This window comes from Pristis pectinata, chromosome 34, assembly GCF_009764475.1.
Source record: "Pristis pectinata isolate sPriPec2 chromosome 34, sPriPec2.1.pri, whole genome shotgun sequence".
In the NCBI taxonomy this organism is placed as follows: Eukaryota; Metazoa; Chordata; class Chondrichthyes; order Rhinopristiformes; family Pristidae; genus Pristis; species Pristis pectinata.
In genome coordinates, this window is record NC_067438.1 from 3,806,839 (window position 1) to 3,825,477 (window position 18,639).

Here is an 18,639-nt window from a genome sequence, read left to right on the forward strand (position 1 = left end):
GCGTGCTTCACAATAAATGTCCTGCTGAGCTAATGACAGCAAGAAGATAAAAGCAAAAATCCAATCACATCAAGGGCCCTTTCTGCCTTGTGTGATCTGACAAATCCTCAGGAAAAGGGGCTGTTTCAAGATTTTGTAGCAATTGCCAACCAATTTATGTGAATTTTTGACTGCGGCCAAGAAATCCAAAAGCAAATTTATTATAAAAATAAGGAATTAACAATGAAAAGAAAAAGTTGCAAAGAATGACTTCACCTTAAGAATGACAAAATGACTAAATGCGGTTAGCGTAACACTATTACAGTGCCAGCGACCAGGGTTCAATTCCCACTGCTGTCTGTAAGGAGTTTGTACGTTCTCCCTGTGTCTGCGTGGGTTTCCTCCAGGTGCTCCGGTTTCCTCACACATTCCAAAAGACGTACGGGTTAGGGAGTTGTGGGCATGCCGTGTTGGCGCCAGAAGCGTGGCAACACTTGCGGGCTGCCCCCAGAACACTCTACACAAAAAGATGCATTTCACTGTGTGTTTCAATGTACATGTGACTAATAAAGATATCTTATCTTGTCTTGATCTTGACACTTGCCCAGTTCAGGAACCAGCGAAATGGAGAGAAACAGAATGGCGGGGGTGTGGGGGGGTTGGTGTCAGGATGAAAAGACAATAAGGGTTGGTCTGTGCAAAATAACAACATGCAGATTTTGGGAGATTTTGAGTTACAGTCACCTTCCTAACACCGACCAATACCTCAGCTACAAATATACTTTCCTCAGGGCACCTGAAAGGCAGAACTAATGGAAATACTGGAGGGATGCAACACTGCACTGAGTGACAGCTGTCTGGAAGGAGGTTAACCCTATCCCGCACTTATCAACCAAATCTGATCACCCACAGGAATTTCACATGGGATTAAAAAGAAAATCCTCCCCTGAATTCCACTTCTGCCTTCCACCAGCAGAGTTACCTGCTCACTGAACCCACCCTGATGACTCGTGGTTCGGGGCAGAGAGTAACAGTGCTGGGGAAGGCGTAGGTGAGTCATAGAGTCATACAGCACGGAAACAGGCCCTTCAACCCAACTGGTCCATGCTGACCAAGATGCCCCATCCAAGCCGGTCCCATTTACCCGCATTTGGTCCATATCCTTCTAAACCTTTCCTATCCGTGTACCTGTCCAACTGTCTTTAAAAGTTGTTATTGTATCTGCCTCAAGCACTTCTTCTGGCAGCTCGTTCCACATCGATACCACTCTTTGTGTAAAAAAAAGTTGCCCCTCAAGTTCCTACTAAATCTCTCCCCTCTCACCTTAAACCTGTGCCCTCCAGTTCTTGATTCCCCAACCCTGGAAAAGAGACTGAGTGCATTCACCCATCTATGCCCCTCATGATTTTATACACCTCCATAAGATCACCTCTCAGTCTCCTACGCTCTAAGGAATAAAGTCCGAGCCTGTCCGACCTCTCCCTATAACTCAGTATCAGCTGACTGACTGACACGGGCTGGAGGGGGTTTCAGCAAATTCTCTTTAACATCCTGATGCAGGGTTTCGACCTAAAACATGGACAGTTCCTTCCCCTTCCTCCCCACCCTCACAGATGCTCTTTGACCCACTGAGTTCCTCCAGCAGACATTTGTTGTTCCAGATTGCAGCAGTTTTGCACTGTATTTTTGTAATTTATATTAATTTTATATCTTTGCACTGTATTGCTGCACAAAACAAATTTCACAACATACAAGTCAGTGATAATTAATCAGATTCTGCAATCTCTTGTATTTTTGTTTTAACATCTCTTCTGAAAGATGGCAGTGCCTGAACAACGGGAGGATCAGCCTGGATTATGTGATCGACCTTTTGGCAGTGCCATGAGTCCTACACACTCAGCCCCATCCCATCCCTGGACTGGGGCTCGCTGCCGGGACCCGGAAATTCCTGCACTTCTGGCAGTGGGACAGGGCTGTGGGAAGTTCGGAGGGCTGCTCTTTCTGCAAGACGAGGCACAAAGCAGTCCGGGGCGGCAGTGAGACTTGTTGAGTCCAGGACCTACCTTGAGCTGGAGACGATTGATGTCGTTGGTGTGACTGATCTCCTGTGACTTCAGCTGCACCATCAGAGCAAACACCTTCTCTCTCCAGCGAGTCACCAGTGATACTTTCTTTCCACTGTCCCCGCTCTGGATATCTGGCTTAGACTGGCAGCACAAGACAGAAGGAAACACAATAACCACTCGCCTTCTCTTCCCTTCTATAAAGGTCTGTGCTTCCTAGTCCCCCAGAGTCTGTGTCTGCATCAAGCTACCAGTGACCTGTCACTTCATCCCAAGCTCACTGTGTCCTCAGCCTCCTACACCGTTCCAATGAAACTCAATGCTAGCTCGAGCGAAACCATCTCACCTCCTAATTTCATGGACTCAAAATGTAATTCAACCATTTTAGTTAATCAGCCTTTACAGTTCTGTATCTCACATTTCCAGCATTCATTTTTTTTTTCCCTTCTGCTTTTCTGGGATTTCAGATTCCATTCATCTCATAGGCAATAGGTCCTTTGGCCCAACCAGTCCATGCTACCAAGATTCCCACCTAGAGAAACAAAGGACTGCAGATCCTGGAATCTAGATGAAAAACACAATGATACTGGAGGAACTCAGCAGGCCAGCCAGCATCCGAAGAATGGTCCTGACCCAAAACATTGACCGCCTGCTTTTCTCCGCGGATGCTGCCTGGCCTGCTGAGTTCCTCCAGCATCATCAAGATTTCCACCTAAGCTAGTCCCATTTGCCCATATCTGGCCCATATCCCTCTAACCCTTTCCTACCCATGGACCTGTCCAAGTGCCTTATAAATGTTGTTAATGTACCTGCCTCAATCACATCCTCTGGCAGCTCGTTCCATATACTGACCACCCTCTGGGTGAAAAAGTTGCCCCTCGGGTTCCTATTAAATTTCTCCCCTCTCACCCCAAACCTATGCCCTCTGGTTCTTGATTCCCCAACCCTGTGAAAAAGAGTGAGTGCATTCACCCTATCTGTGCCTCTCATGATTTTATACACTTCTATAAGACCACCCCTCATTCTCCTACGCTGCAAGGAATAAAGTCCTAGCCTGCCCAACCTCTCTCTATCACTCAGTCCCTCCAGTCCTGGCAGCATCCTCATAAATCTTCTCTGTGCTCTTTCCAGCTTAATGGCATCTTTCCTCTGGCAGGAAGAACAAAACCGCACACAATATTCCAAATGCGGCCTCACCAGTGTCTTGTACAACTACGTCTTCCTCCAGACAATCCTTTACCACCTTCCTCCGGCCACCCCTTCAGTCCTGATGCAGGGAGTCAACCCAAAACGTCAACAATTTCCTTCCGCTCCCCACAGATGCCGCCTGACCTGTTGAGTTCCTCCAGCAGATTGTTTGTTGCTCCTTCTGCCCTTTGGTCTGTCCTGATCTCCCACCTACCACTGATCATCTCTAGGGTCTCTCCACCCCTTCTTCCCCCTCTTCTGCAACTTAATACGCATTCCACTTCTAACATTTTTGCCTTTGACCTGAAACGTTAACTCTAGTTTCTCTCTCCATAGATGCTGCCTGACCTGCTGAGTATTGATTTCCATCAATTCTGCTTTTTTATGTTAGATTTCCAGCAACTGCTGTATTCTGCTTTTGTATTTGCAGTTATTTGGCACAAGTCAGAAAGTCATGGGCTCATTTCCACATGACTCCCTCCCCCCAACCACCTTTCCTTACAAGACAGGAGGTCATAAAGATGTGCTGCCCCTGGGGAGCATCCAGAGGAGGTTCACAAGAATGATGCCAGGAATGAAAGGGTTAATGCATGAGGAGCCTTTCATAGCTCTGGGCCTGTACTCGATGGAGTTCAGAAGGATGAGGGGGGATCTCATTGAAACCTACAGCATACTGAAAGGCCTGGATAGGGTGGATGTGGCAAGGACATTTCCATTAGTAGGAAAGCCCGAGGGCACAGCCTCAGAAATAAAGGGGCATCCCTTTAATGAGCAGGAATTTCTTCAGCCAGAGGGTGGTGGATCTGTGAATTCGTTATCAGAGATGGCTGTGGAGGCCAAGTCATTGGGTGTATTTAAGGCAGAGATCGATAGGTTCTTGATTGGTAAAGGGGGTTAAGGGTTACAGGGAGAAGGGAGGAGAGTGCGGTTGATAAAAGGAAAACAGCCACGATTGAATGGTGGAGCGGACTTGATGGGCCGAATGGCCTAAGTCTGCTCCTATATCTTATAGTCATTTGGCCCATAGAGTCCATGCCTGCTCACAAAGCAATCCCATTCCTCCACTAAGTTTCCCTGATAACCCATAGTCACCACATCCCGACAACACCTACACTTGGGGCAATTTACAGCAGCCAATTAACCTACCAACCCACACTTCTTTGGCACTTGGGGCAAAACCGCATCCGGGAGAAACCCAAACAGTCACAGGGACTCACAGGGTGAAAGTTAAATAGTATAGATGCTTGAAATGTGAAATTAAAATCGAAAATGCTGCAAATACGCAACATGTCAGACAGTATTGTAAAGCAAGGACAGCGTTAACCCTTCAGAAGTGATGACAGGTCAACAAGCAGTAATTTTAACTCTGTTTGTCTACCCACAGATGCCTTGTTATGACCTTGCACCATATTGTCTACCTGCACTGCACTTTCTCTGTAACTGTAATGCTACTGTTACAGTTTTCCCTTGTACTACCTCAATGCACTGTTGTAATGAAATGATCTGTATGGATGGCATGCAAAACAAAGTTTTTCACTGTACCCTTGGTACATGTGACAATAATAAACCAATTTACCAATTTACATTCTTTCTGCTCCCCCCTCCCATCGGGCAGAAGATACAAAAGCCTGAAAGCACGTACCACCAGGCTCAAGGACAGCTTCTATCCTGTTGTTGTTAGACTAATGAACAATTCCCTTGTACAAGATGGACTCTTGATCTCACAATCCACCTCAATATGACCTTGCACCTTATTGTCTGCCTGTACTGCACTTCCTCTGTAACTGTAACACTTTATTCTGCATTCTGTTATTGCCTTACCTTGTACTACCTCGATGCATTGTGCAGTGAATTTATCTGTATGAACGGTACGCAAGACAAGTTTTTCCACTGTACCTCGGTACATAGAAACGTAGAAAACCTACAGCACAAAACAGGCCCTTCGGCTCACAAAGTTGTGTCGAACATGTCCCTACCTTAGAAATTACTAGGCTTACCCATAGCCCTCTATTTTTCTAAGCTCCATGTACCTATCCAAAAGTCTCTTAAAAGACCCTATCATATCCACCTCTACCACCATTGCCGGCAGCCCATTCTCTCTGAGTAAAAAACTTTACCCCTGACGCCTCCTCCGTACCTACTCCCCAGCACCTTAAACCTGTGTCCTCTTGTGGCAACTATTTCAGCCCTGGAAAAAAGCCTCTGGCTATCCACAGGATCAATGCCTCATCTTATACACCTCTATCAGGTCACCTCTCATCCTCCATCGCTCCAAGGAGAAAAGGCCGAGTTCACTTAACCTGTTCTCATAAGGCATGCTCCCCAATCCAGGCAACATCCTTGTAAATCTCCTCTACACCCCTTCTATGGCTTCCACATCCATCCTGTAGTGAGGCGACCAGAACTGAGCACAGTACTCCACGTGGGGTCTGACCAGGGTCCTATATAGCTGCAACATTACCTCTCGGCTTCTAAATTCAATTCCATGATTGATGAAGGACAATACACCATCTGCCTTCTTAACCACAGAGTCAACCTGTGCACATGACAATAATAAACCAACTCCTATTCCTCAGGCGCTGACTGACTTGCTGGGTACTTCCAGCATTCTCCGCTCTCACTTCAGCTCAGAGTGTTAGTGGATACCTTTCCGCTGTGGTCGCTCTCCTGGATGGCGAGAATGTCCATCAGCGACGCCAGGCGCACATTGAGGAGCTCTGTTGTGGCTCTCAGCGTCTCTCGCTCCTTCTCCAAATGCTGGCAAAACAAAAAGACACAACAGTGACCATCAGAGACGTCTGTTCAACCAGACACAAGCAACAAGGACAGGGGCAGAGTGGCCCAAGAGGGCAGTTCTCTCGATCACACTGATGCGAGGACCCAGGAAGCCCATCAGTGTATGTGCTTTCTTAGGCATCTGAGAAGATTCGGCTTGTCCACAAGGATTCCCTCCAACCTTTACAGATGCGCAATGGGAAGTATCCTGACAGGCTGCATCCCAGCCTGGCACGGCAATGGCTCTGCACTGGACTGACGGAACCTGCAGAGAGTGGTAAACAGGCTTGTCGCTTCTCTCCGTCCAATCCATCGGCACCAGGCCACCCTGGCCATCCCCTTTCTCTCTTCTACCTTCTAGGAAAAGATACAAGGGCTTAAAAGGCCAGAGGTCCAGGCTCAAGAATAGCTTCTTCCCCTTTGCAGTGATGCTGCCACGTTCTTGGACTTTTAATTCTACCTCTCTCAGTTATTCTGTTACTGTCACTTTAGCATTTCTTTTTGCACTATTTCAGATTTCACGACAATCTTTGCACCGTTCTGTTGTTTTGTGCTCATTGCTGTATTTATTAGTACCACCTACACTATTTACTCTGTGAGCTTCACACGAGCAAGGAATTGCATTGCATCCTGGTGTATATGACAATAAACTAATCTGTATCAAGGGAGTTAAGGGTTGGGGAATGACTGCTAGCCTTGCCTACGGCACCCCAGGAGGGGATAAGTTTTATTCAAAAAAATGCAAGCTAGGGTTTATCAAATTGATACATTATACACCCTTCTTAATATTCATTTCACGGCATGGTGGTGTAGCAGTTAGCATAACGGCTATTAGTGCCAGCGACCCGGGTTCAATTCCGGCCACTGTCTGTAAGGAGTTTGTACGTTCTCCCCGTGTCTGCGTGGGTTTCCTCCGGGTGCACCGGTTTCCTTCCACATTCCAAAGGCGTACGGGTTCGGAAGTTGTGGGCATGCTATGTTGGCGCCGGAATCGTGGTGACACTTGCGGGCTGCCTCCAGAGCACTCTACGCAAAAGATGTATTTCACTGTGTGTTTCAAATGTACATGTGACTAATAAAGATATCTTATCTTATTTCCAGTGGAATTAAATTATTGAGGGTCACACATAAAACTGGCCACACATTGCTGTCTCAGTAACCTCCCCCTTTTGTATCGTTGTTGAAACCCTGCTGTGCGTGTTTTGCATCACCTGCCATGGGCCCAGCTAACCTGAACCCTGATGCTCAGCTGTTCTTTCTCCTGCCGGGCCTCCTCCAGCTGCTTCTCATCCGGTACCAGTTGTCCTATGTAGGTGCGGAGTTGTTGGATCAAGGAGCTTTGGGATTCCAACTTGCATCTGGCTTTACTGTAACAGTAAAAGAAGAAGGTTTTGCTTAATAGCATCTCAGGAAGTCCCCAAAGTATCGACTAATTACTGATGTATGATTGTTGTTGGAAGATAGAAGTTAGTTATTGGTCATCTGGCCCCTTCAGGGCTACTCTGCCATTCATCAAGATTATGGGCCATTTTCCACATCAGTCCCATTTTCCAACGTCATTCCCACATCCCTTGATTCCTTCAATGTCCAGAAACCTGCTGATCTCTGTTTAGAATTAACTCAATGATCAAGCCTCCACAGTCCTGAGGGGCAGAGAATTTTGAAGGTTCACTATCCTCTGAGTGATTGGATTTCTCCTCATCTTAGTCCTAACTCGTTGACCCCTGACTCGGAGTCTGCATTCCCTGGATTTAGAGTTCTCGGCCAGGGGGAAACATCCTTCCTGCATCCAGCTTGTCGAGCCCTGGATCTAACTTGAAACTTTCAAAATCCTTCATCCTTCAAAATCCTTCATCCTTCTTCTAAACTCGAGAGAAAACAGAGTTACCTACATGGAAAACCCACCACCTCTGGAAGCAGCTGAGTGAATCTTTGCTGCACTCCCTGTAGGACAAGTAGGTTGTATTCCCCCCCGGGTGCTCCAGTTTCCTGCCACAGCCCAAAGGCGTGCGGGTTGGCAGGTTAACTGGCCACTGTAAATTGCCCCTAATGTGTGTGGGTGAGTGGTAGAATCTGGGGGAAGTTGATGAGAATGTAGGATTAGTGTAAATGGGTGGTTGATGGTCGGCACAGAATCAATGGGCTGAAGGGCCTGTTTCCCTGCTGTATCTCTCTCTGACTCTATAAGGAGATAAAACTGTATACGATACTCCAGGTGTGGTCAAAGGTTCTATATAAATGTTGAGTCCACTTTACTCCTGTACTCAAACCCTTTTGCAATAAAAGCCAATATATCACTTCCCCTCCTAACTACCTGCTGCAGTGCATCTTAGCTTTTTGGGACTTCTGTGCAAGGACACCCAAGGTCCCTTTGAACATCAAAGGCCTGGGTAGAGTGGACGCGGAGAGGGTGTTTCCATCAGAGGGAGAGTCCAGGATCCGAGGGCACAGCCTCAGAATAAAGGGACGTCCCTTGAGAACTGAGGAGGAATTTCTTCAGCCAGAGGGTCGTGAATCTGTGGAATTCATTGCCACAGACAGCCGTGGAGGCCAAGTCAGTGGATGTATTTAAGGCAGAGATTGATAGGTTCTCGATCGGTAAGGGGGTTAAGGGTTAAGGCGAGAGAATAGGTTTGAAAAATAAAGGCAGCCATGATTGAATGGTGGAGCAGACTCGATGGGCTGAATGGCCTAATTCTGCTCCTATATCTTATGGTCTATCAACAAAATAGAACTGGCATAACGAAGCCATGGTTCAGCATTGGATCCACAAATCAAGGCCTCCAACAGTGCAGCACTCCCTCTGCATCCTGCCTACACTAGGGGCCCAAATTTTCACCAGGATGTTGCCTGGAACACAGGGCTGCAGTCACAAGGAGAGATTGGATAGGCTGGGTTTATTCTCCCTGGAACGTAGGAAGGCGAGGGGTTTATAAAATTATGAAGAGCACAGATAGAATAGATGGTCAGAAGCTTTTTCCCAGGAAAGGGGAGTCTAGAACTAGAGGGCAAAGGTTCAAGGTGAGAGGGGAGAAATTTAGCAGAGATGAGAGATGTGAGCACAGTGGGTGGTAAATGTATGGAATGAGCTGCCAGGGGAGGTGGTGACGGCACATAGCATTACAACGTTTAAGAAGGGTTTGGACGGATACTTGGATAGGAAAGGTGTAGGGGGATACAGCATGAAGCGGGCAAATGGGATTAGCATCACAGTCAGCATGGATGAGTTGGGCCGAAAGGGCTTGTTTCTGTGCCGTACGATTCCATGCATCTGTGAAATCCAAGGTTGCCGCCAAGACTCTGGCACAGAAAAAGCTTTGTGGGGTGGTTCCCTTATACAATGGACTATGACCTCACGATCTACCTTGTTGTGACCTTGCACCTTATTGCACTGCACGTTCCCTGTAGCTGTGACACTTTACTCTGTACTGTTATTGTTTTTACCTGTACTACATCAATGGACGCTATACTAATTCAATGTAACTGCACTGTGTAATGAATTGACCTGTACGATCGGTCTGCAAGACAAGTTTTTCACTGTACCTCGGCTTTTTCACTGACAATAATAAACCAATACCAATAGCAAGCAGCATCACCGCAGACCCGGGGTTTTCACTGACCTCATTTCTTCCCGCAGGGCGTCCCGCTCCTGACCCACGACCTCGAGACTTTCCCTCCAGTGCACCGCCTCGCGCCGGCTTTTCTCTCGGCTCTGCCGCAGCTCCTCCTCCAACTGCACCACCCTCTGTGGCAGCGCATCCCGACCCTCATCCAGAGACTCTGTCCCGGGCGACAGCTGTCGGAACCGGACAGAGAAGGTTTACACCCGGAGACACAAGAGAACCCAACCTCTTGTGAACCCAACCTCGTTATTCCTCTTTTGCACTATTTAATTATTTTTGAAACTTATAGAGATTTTTACGCCTTTATGTCTTGCACTGTGCTGCTGCCGCAAAACAAATTTCACAAGATCACAAGACAAAGGAGCAGAAGTAGGCCATTTGGCCCATCAGGTCTGCTCCATGAGCTAAACTAAAACTCTTCCTATCTAGCCCCAATTTCCGGCCTTTTCCCCATATCCCTTGATACCTTGACTGATTAGATACCTATCAACCTCCTCCTTACACACCCCCAATGATCGGGTCTCCACAGCTGTACGTGGCAACGAATTCCATAAATTCACTACCCTCTGGCTAAAGAAATTTCTCCTCATTTCTGTTTTAAACCGGTACCCTCTAATTCTAAGACTTTGCCCTCTAGTCCTGGACTCACCCACCAAGGGAAACAGCTTAGCCGCATCTACTCTGTCCAGTCCTTTCGACATTCGAAATGTTTCTATGAGGTCCCCTCTCATTCTTCTGTACTCCAGTGAGTACAGTCCAAGAGCCGACAAACGCTCATTGTATGTAAGCCCTTTCATTCCAGGAATCATCCTCGTAAATCTTCTCTGAACCCTCTCCAACATCAGTACATCCTTCCTAAGGGGCCCAAAACTGCACACAGTAATAAACCTGATAACATTAGAGCTCATGATAAACCTGCAACCGGTTTTCCCTGCTCGTCTCTTCTGTCTGTCTGGCCGACCCGTCTTGCTGCTCCAGTTCCTCCAACTCTCTCTGCTGCTTCCCGGCCTCCCGGACAGAGCGGTCCCGTTCCCGCGCCAGTTGAGGCTTCGGCTGCTGGCCCTGCCCCCTCTCCGCCTCGTCCCGGTGGCGCTGCCGCTGCTGCTGGCCCGCCTCCAGCCTCCGCAGCTCGGCCCTCAGCTCCCCCAGCTGCTCGCCCAGGCCGGCGAGCAGGCGGTCCTTCTCGGCCATGGCGGCCGCCTGTTGGGCCACTGTGCTCCTCAGTAGCCCCACCTCCAGGTGGTGTGCCTCCCCACTCTTCTCCGTCTGCTCGGCCAGCTCATGGGTGAGGAGTGCCCACTCCTGCTCCAAGGACCTGTGCAGGTGTGAGGAAAGATGGGAGTTCAGCCCGGATAAGTGTGAAGTGCTACACTTCGGGAGATCGAATTCGAAGGCAGAATACAAGGTTAATGGCAGGACTCTTAGCAGTGTGGAGGAACAGAGGGATCATTCATAGATTCCTCAAGGTTGCCACACAGGTTGATAGGGTTGTTAAGAAGGTGTATGGAGTGTTGGCCTTCATTAGTCAGGGTATTGAGTTCAAGAGCCGTGAGGTGATGTTGCAGCTCTATAGAACTCCAGTCAGACCACACTTGGAGTATTGTGTTCCGTTCCAGTCGCCTCATTATAGGAAGGATGTGGAAGCTTTAGAGAGGGTGCAGAGGAGATTCACCAGGATGTTGCCTGGATTGGAGAGCATGTCTTACGAGGATAGGTTGAGTGAGCTCGGGCTTTTCTCTTTGGAGAGAAGGATGAGAGGTGACTTGATAGAGGTGAACAAGATGATAAGAGGCATAGATCGAGTGGACAGTCAGAGACTTTTTCCCAGGGCAACAATGGCTAACACGAGGGGACATAATTTTAAGGTGATTGGAAGAAGATATGGGGGATGTCAGGGGTAAATTTTTTTACACAGAGAGTGGTGGGTGTGTGGAACGCACTGCCGGCAGAGGTTGTGGGGGCATATACATTAGGGACATTTAAGAGACTCTTAGATGGACACATGAATGATAGAAAAATAGGGGGCTATGTGGGAGGGAAGGGTTAGATAGATCTTAGAGCAAGATAAAATGTTGGAACAACATTGTGGGCTGAAGGGCCTGTACTGTGCTGTAGTGTTCTATGTTCTATGAAAGAGTTAAATTAGCCAGAAGTTGTTTATGTGCAGTAGTGTGCAACACAAAATGGTGGTTGTAAGACAAAATGGTGTCAGTTTGGAATGTGGTAATACCTTGAAGATGTTCATCGAAGCACATCCTTGAGATTAGATACTGGTGAAGAACGTTTGCTTCCTCGCAGACCTGCTGTCTCGGTTTCTAAGTTATGTGCCTAGGCCGAAGGTCGCGAGAGATAAGAAGGTACAGGCTGGTACTACAAGGGGATGGAAAAGTACTGGGGTAAAAGTTATGTTGGATTTTTGAAAGGAAAAAAAGAAGTGGCAACTTCTTGCTGCAAATCGGAATCTTCCCTTAGGCTGGGTGGCGACTGGCTCTAAGAGACGGGTAGGAGGCGGCGTGAGTGGCCGTCGGACACCCGAGGTTCCCTCCAGCATTATGTAGATCAGTACATTGATTGGTTGATAAGTATTATTTTGTTTCCTTCTATATTTACATAGAACATAGAACAGTACAGCACAATACAGGCCCTTCGGCCCACAATGTTGTGCCGACCTTTAAACCACGCCTAAGACGATCTAACCCCTTCCTCCCACATATCCCTCTATTTTAAATTTCTCCAAATTTTGTTAAGTATTCTTCTTTTTCTCTGTATTTTATTCTTTATATAACTAATAACATGGTTTCTATAACCTTTAACACGTGTAAAGTGCCTCCTTTGTTTGCAAATTCCTCTTGCTGCTGAATCAGGAACGAATTTTAAAATATTTCCGTTACAGCGGGTTGGGAAACAACAGAAACACTAATGGCATAAGCAAGGCCACTGTTCGGCATCCCCTCAGCTTCCTCCCCTTCTGGAGTGGAGACCTGCCAGTTTCTGAAGCCCCTCCTGGCTCACAAGATTCACAGATAGACAGTCAGAATCTTTTCCCCAGGGTAGAACACCAGAGGACATGCTTTTAAGGTTAGTCAAATTTAACTTCAAAGTCAAATAGCTGGTGGGAAAAACCTTTGCCTCCTGATTCAGCCCAAGGAGAGAATAAACACCTTAAGCCAGTGAGGAATGTAGGACTTCTGCTCCCAGGTAGTTCCATAAGAAGGTGAGGCCGAAGGTACCAACTTTCCAAACTGTAACAGGGTGGGAAAAGCCAGCTGGGGGATTTAGGGTGGAGAGTGAGATGTTGAAGACCAGCAGGTGATGATCCACAACATTAAGAGCAGGTCACAAAATAAAAAGAAGGAAACGGGTCAAGCATGAGCAAATAACATTAAATGGGGCATGGTTACAGGAGAAAGCATGATTAATTTACACGTTGCCTTTAACTGTCTCTGTGGGCTTGAAGATTATACACAAAGTGTACGTGAGCTTTGTATATTTTGCTTTAAACTGGGAAGGGGTTCATGCACATTTGTGCAATTATATCTGACCTACTCACTGGCTCATCTACCCAGTCCAAATAACCAGCTTCCCAAATCCACAGAACTGTATTAATGCACGTATGGGGATGTAGAGCTGGCCGGCATTTAGTGCCCATTACTAACTTCCCCTTGTGAAGGTGATGGTGATCCGCCTCCTTGAACACTGCAGTCCTTTTGGTGAAGGTGTTCCCTCAGTGAGGATGGCTAGGAAACTTTGGGTCTTAGAAGTAATGGTAATTGGTTTATTATTGTCACATGTACCGAGATACAGTGAAAAACTTTGTTTTGCATGGCATCCAGACAGTTCATTCCAAACACAAGTAGAATGAGGCAGTACAAAAGGGAAAACAATAATAGAATGCAGAATATAGTGTTACAGTTACAGAGAAAGTGCAGTGCAGGCAGACAAATAAAGTGCAAGGTCGTGGCAGGGTAGATTGAGAGATCAACAGCTCACCTTTAACATACAAGAGGTCCATTCAAGAGTGAAGACGAAGGAACGGTGACAGATTTCAAAAGCGGGAAGGACTGGGAGGAGAGCTTGTCGGAGATGGTTTCTGCATGTGCCCAATGCCTTTGACCCTGCAGTAGAGGTTGTGGGTTTGGGAGGACTGAGGGAATAGCCTTGGTGAGTGACTGCAGTGCAGTTTGTAGGGGAGCACCAGTGGTGGAGGGATTGAAGGTGACATGCTGGTTTGCTTTGTCCTGGAGGGTGTCAAGCGTCCTTAGTGTTGCAACATACCTGGCTCCAATGCACACCTTTTCCTTTTCAAATTCAGAGCGTCCTCTGTTTGGTGACTCCTGCATCCTCCTAAGACGCTCATTCTCTTGCCTCAGTTCCAGGATGTCTTTGGTAGCCTTGGACAGAGCAGCCCAGGGGTTTGTGTCCACTACCGGTGGGGCATGGGTTCGACCACTGAAGTGTGACGGGGGAATCAGGTCCTCTGGTCCTGTTGATAAGAACAGTTGATAAAAACACTCTGCAACACATCATTGGTAAAGCAGAATCTCTGAACCTGAACCTTGGCTTAATTAAACTCTGGTGAGTTATTTATTAACCGTTTAGTTTATGAGGTCATGTATTTTCCCCTTTTAAATCTGAGTTATTTTTAATGATCTTAAAACTCGATGCTGTTGAATTATCCCTAAATTTGCATTTCAGTAATGGTTCCAGTCTTTCAAGCCTTTCTCCATACTTGAATTCCCTCAAATCAGGTACATTGTAGGCAATCTGTGCAGCACCAGCACCATAGCACCTGTCCTAAAGGTGTTAGCAACTCAACTGTGGTCTTACTTCGACCTCACATAGTTTCCATTTTGCTGTATTAGCTATGCAGTGCATCATTTACAACAAATATCTAAAAGATTCACTGTTTTATTATCAACACAGTCTAATCCATATTGGTATTGGTTTATCATTGTCACTTGTACCGAGGTCCTATGAAAAATTTGTCTTGCATACCGATTGTACAGGTCAATTCATTACACAGTACAGTTACATTTAGTATCCAATTTCCCATGTGTAAAATCATACATACATGCCCCATATTTGTGAGGACCATCTGTACCTCCCAAATACTTAGGCATCGAGCCCACAAAGCAATCTCTCAGTTATCAATACATATCTATTTCAAATATCTGTATGTCTGTCCCATATATCACATGTCTTCAGGTATCTATATGGATAACCCAAATCTCAGATCTCTAAACATTTCCTCACTATATCTCCATATCGTACACCTGTACCAACTTGCAAACCTATACGTGCATCACAGAGCTAAAGGTCCGCCTCCATATCAAAAACCTTCATTATCAGATATCTATTGGTCTCTCCCCTTTATCACGACTCACCCTTACCAAACATCAATAGAAGCTATGCTCCTACCAAAATGATCTAAAAGTCTTTCCCCTAAATCAATAGGGCTTGTTCCCTTGTAACAGAGATCTACAGTTTTGTCTCTTATATTGGACATCCATTGGGTCTACACCCACCATGCCTGGTCTTGTCTCCCCATACAGATAAGGGATCTATTGCTCTGCTCCATAACAGAATCCAAAGGTCTGTTTCTGCATATCAGAAATCTGTATGTTTGTCCCCATATGTGAATTTATGTGGCCTGTTCCTGACATGAAAGAGATCTACAGGGCTAATTCCTTATGTCAGAGATCTGCAGGGTCTGCACCCACTGCTCCAAATATCTATCTGTTCCCCTATGTGTCCCTGTAACAGAGATCGATTGAGCTGCTCTAAACCAGAATCAATAGGTTGTTCCCCAGATACCAGTGATCTATCTGTCCCTCATTTCAGAGATGTATGGCACCTGACCCAATATAAATAACCTACAGGATCAGTTTCTGATACCTAAAGATATACAGGGCATGTTCCACTATATTGGGGATTGGCACGAGGTCTCTCCCCAGAGATTGATAGGCCTTGTCCCCTATGTCACAGATCTATTGATCTATTGCCAGCACCAGACCTATTGGTCAGCCCCCTATATTGAAACTTCTCATAGTTGTCCACCATACCAGAGATCTGCATATCTGTCACCACAGACCTATATGATGACCTCCACACATTGATACATTGCTTTAATACGGAAGTTATACCTCTACTGACTACAGGTTTCAAGGGCTGCCACCTATACAAATCTAAGTGTCTGCTTTCCCTAAAACAGAGATCTACAGGATCACCCCCAATTTCAGGATTATGCCCTCCCTAAATCTTCAGAAATCTGTCTTTCCCTCCTCTATCAAGGATATATAATTCACTCTCCTATATCAGGGATCTACAGATTACTCCACACCAGGGATCTAGATCACTATGCACCAAGGATCTATGGATCACTCTGCACTGGGGATCTGTAGATCACTTCATACCAGTGATCTACAGGTCACCCTGCACCAGGGATCTATGGATCATCTGCATCAAGGATCTATAGATCACTCCACACCAGGGATCTAGGTCACGCTACAAAGGGGATCTATAGATCACTCCACCCCAAGGATATATAGGTCACTCTGCAAAGGGGGTCTGTAGATCCCTCCACCCAAGGACATATAGGTCGCTCTGCAAAGGGGGTCTGTAGATCCCTCCACACCAAGGACATATAGGTCACTCTGCAAAGGGGGTCTGTAGATTACTCCACACCGATATATAGGTGACTCTGCAAAGGGAGATCCATAGATCCCTCCACACCAGGGATCTGCAGGTCTCTCCCCAAACCAGGGACCACCGGCTCTCGCCCCCTATTGGCTCTCCCCGTAGTTACGTCACCAATATTACCCCCCCCCCCCCGGATTTTTGTACCGATTCTGCCCCCGAAAGCCGCCGGCGGCTCCAGCCCTCTGCCCGGCCTCTCTGACATCGCCCTCCCGATCCTCCGGCCGGCACTCGGCTCGTCCCCTCCCGCCTCACACAACCGCCAACCCCGCGCGTCCCCCCGGCAACTGTCCCCCCGGCAACACTCCGCCCGGGGGTTGCACCTTTTACCGTCCGGCTGGAGAACGTCGGCGGCGACCCGTCGCTCCAAACAGTGTGTGCTTGCACACACTTCCCGCTCTGAGCCCAGTTACTCCTGACAGTGACACACATTGCACACTCCAATATGTTTCACAATTGGCTTTCCCCTTTACCTGGTTCTTTTTATTAGATCCTGATAAAGTTAATTCAGTCCTGGCAAAGAGTCTCGACCCGAAACGTTGACTGTCCATTGCCTTCCATAGATGCTGCCTGACCCGTTTAGTTCCTCCAGCAGTTTGTTTTCTGCTCAATTTATTCGTAACAAATGGTGCACTGTTGCAATAGACCACTCGTTTTAATTGTGTGCAAAATATGGGACTAATCTTCATCTTGATATAGCTGCCTGACCCACTGAGTTTCTCCAGCTTTTTGTTGCTCCAGATTTCCAGCATCTGCACTCTTTTTTGTTTCTCTATTTATATTTCTTTCTATGTCGTTTTCGTCTATATAAAAGTTAACTCTATTTCTGTCTCTGAAGGTGCTGCCATACTTAGCATTTCCAGTATTTTTTGTTCTTGTTTCTGATTTCTAACAGTTTGCTTATTTGCTTTTCAATTATATTTTTATAGGTTTGCTGCTGCGCGTATTCAAAGAGCATTGAAAATTAAACAGGTCAAAAATGCTGGTGAAATAATTATGAAAAATATCCTTATTGTTTAGTAAAGACACTTACGTTAGACTATTGTTTATTGACTACAGCTCTGCCTTCAATACAATAATACCAAGCAAGCTTGTCACCAAACTCCGAGACCTAGGACTCAACACCTCCCTCTGTAACTGGATCCTTGACTTTCTAACTAACAGACCGCAATCAGTGAGGATAGGCAGCAATTCCTCCGGCACGATTATTCTCAACACTGGTGCACCTCAAGGCTGCATCCTCAGCCCTCTACTCTACTCCCTATACACCCATGACTGTGTGGCCAGATTCTGCTCTAACTCCATCTATAAGTTTGCAGATGATACCACTGTTGTAGGCCGTATCTCAAACAGTGATGAGTCGGAGTACAGGAAGGAGATAGAGAGCTTAGTGGAATGGTGTCATGACAACAACCTTTCCCTCAATGTCAACAAAACCAAAGAGCTGGTCACTGACTTCAGGAAAGGGGGCGGTGTACATGCACCTGTCTACATCAATAGTGCTGAGGTCAAGAGGGTTGACAGCTTCAAATTTCTGGGAATGAACATCACCAACAACCTGTCCTGGACAAACCACGTGGATGCCATGGCCAAGAAAGCTCACCAAGCGCCTCTACTTCCTCAGGAGGCTAAAGAAATTTGGTTTGTCCCTTTGACTCTCACCAACTTTTACCGATGCACCATAGAAAGCATCCTATCTGGATGTATCATGGCTTGGTATGGCAATTGCTCTGCCCAAGACCGCAAAAAGCTGCAGAGAGTTGTGGCCACAGCCCAACGCATTACAGACGTCAGTCTCCCCTCCTTGGACTCTGTCTTTACCTCTCTTTGTCTTGGTGAAGCAGCCAGCATAATCAAAGACCCCACCCACCCGGGTCATTCTCTCTTCTCTCCTCTTCCATCGAGTAGAAGATACAGGAGCCTGAGGGCACGTACCACCAGACTTAGGGACAGCTTTTACCCCACCGTGATACAACTATTGAACAGTTCCCTTATACAATGAGATGGACTATGACCCATGACCTCATGACCTCACAGTCTACCTTGTTGTGACCTTGCACCTTATTGCACTGCACTTTCTCTGCAGCTGTGACACTTTACTCTGTACTGTTATTGTTTTTTTTACCTGTACTACATCAATGCACTCTGTACGAACTTAATGTAACTGCACTGTGTAATGAATTGACCGGTACGATTGGTTTGTAAGACAAGTTTTCCACTGTACGTTGGTACAAGTGACAATAATAAACCAATACCAATACCAATCCCTCTGGCTAAGATAAAAAATGGTATTTGAGGGGACGTGCCTCTTTAGT

The 18,639-nt window shown here is 46.6% G+C and overlaps 1 protein-coding gene across 2 annotated transcripts in view; it reads right to left on the reverse strand.

Annotated features, from left to right (window-relative positions):
* The window catches only part of cchcr1 (coiled-coil alpha-helical rod protein 1), a 36,988-nt gene extending 20,378 nt beyond the window's left edge, over positions 1 to 16,610 (reverse strand). For both annotated transcript variants that reach the window (XR_007958621.1, XM_052043759.1), the window contains exons 1-7: positions 16,472 to 16,610; positions 13,904 to 14,111; positions 10,544 to 10,943; positions 9,626 to 9,801; positions 7,237 to 7,372; positions 5,877 to 5,987; positions 2,043 to 2,186 (exon numbers count right to left, since the gene is read on the reverse strand). Coding sequence is in view for 1 of the 2 variants with exons in the window: in XM_052043759.1 (XP_051899719.1) it covers positions 2,043 to 2,186; positions 5,877 to 5,987; positions 7,237 to 7,372; positions 9,626 to 9,801; positions 10,544 to 10,943; positions 13,904 to 14,111; positions 16,472 to 16,529 (1,233 nt within the window). In the remaining variant the exon portion in view is untranslated. The remainder of the gene's footprint in view (positions 1 to 2,042; positions 2,187 to 5,876; positions 5,988 to 7,236; positions 7,373 to 9,625; positions 9,802 to 10,543; positions 10,944 to 13,903; positions 14,112 to 16,471) is intronic.
* Between the last annotated feature and the right edge of the window lie 2,029 nt (positions 16,611 to 18,639).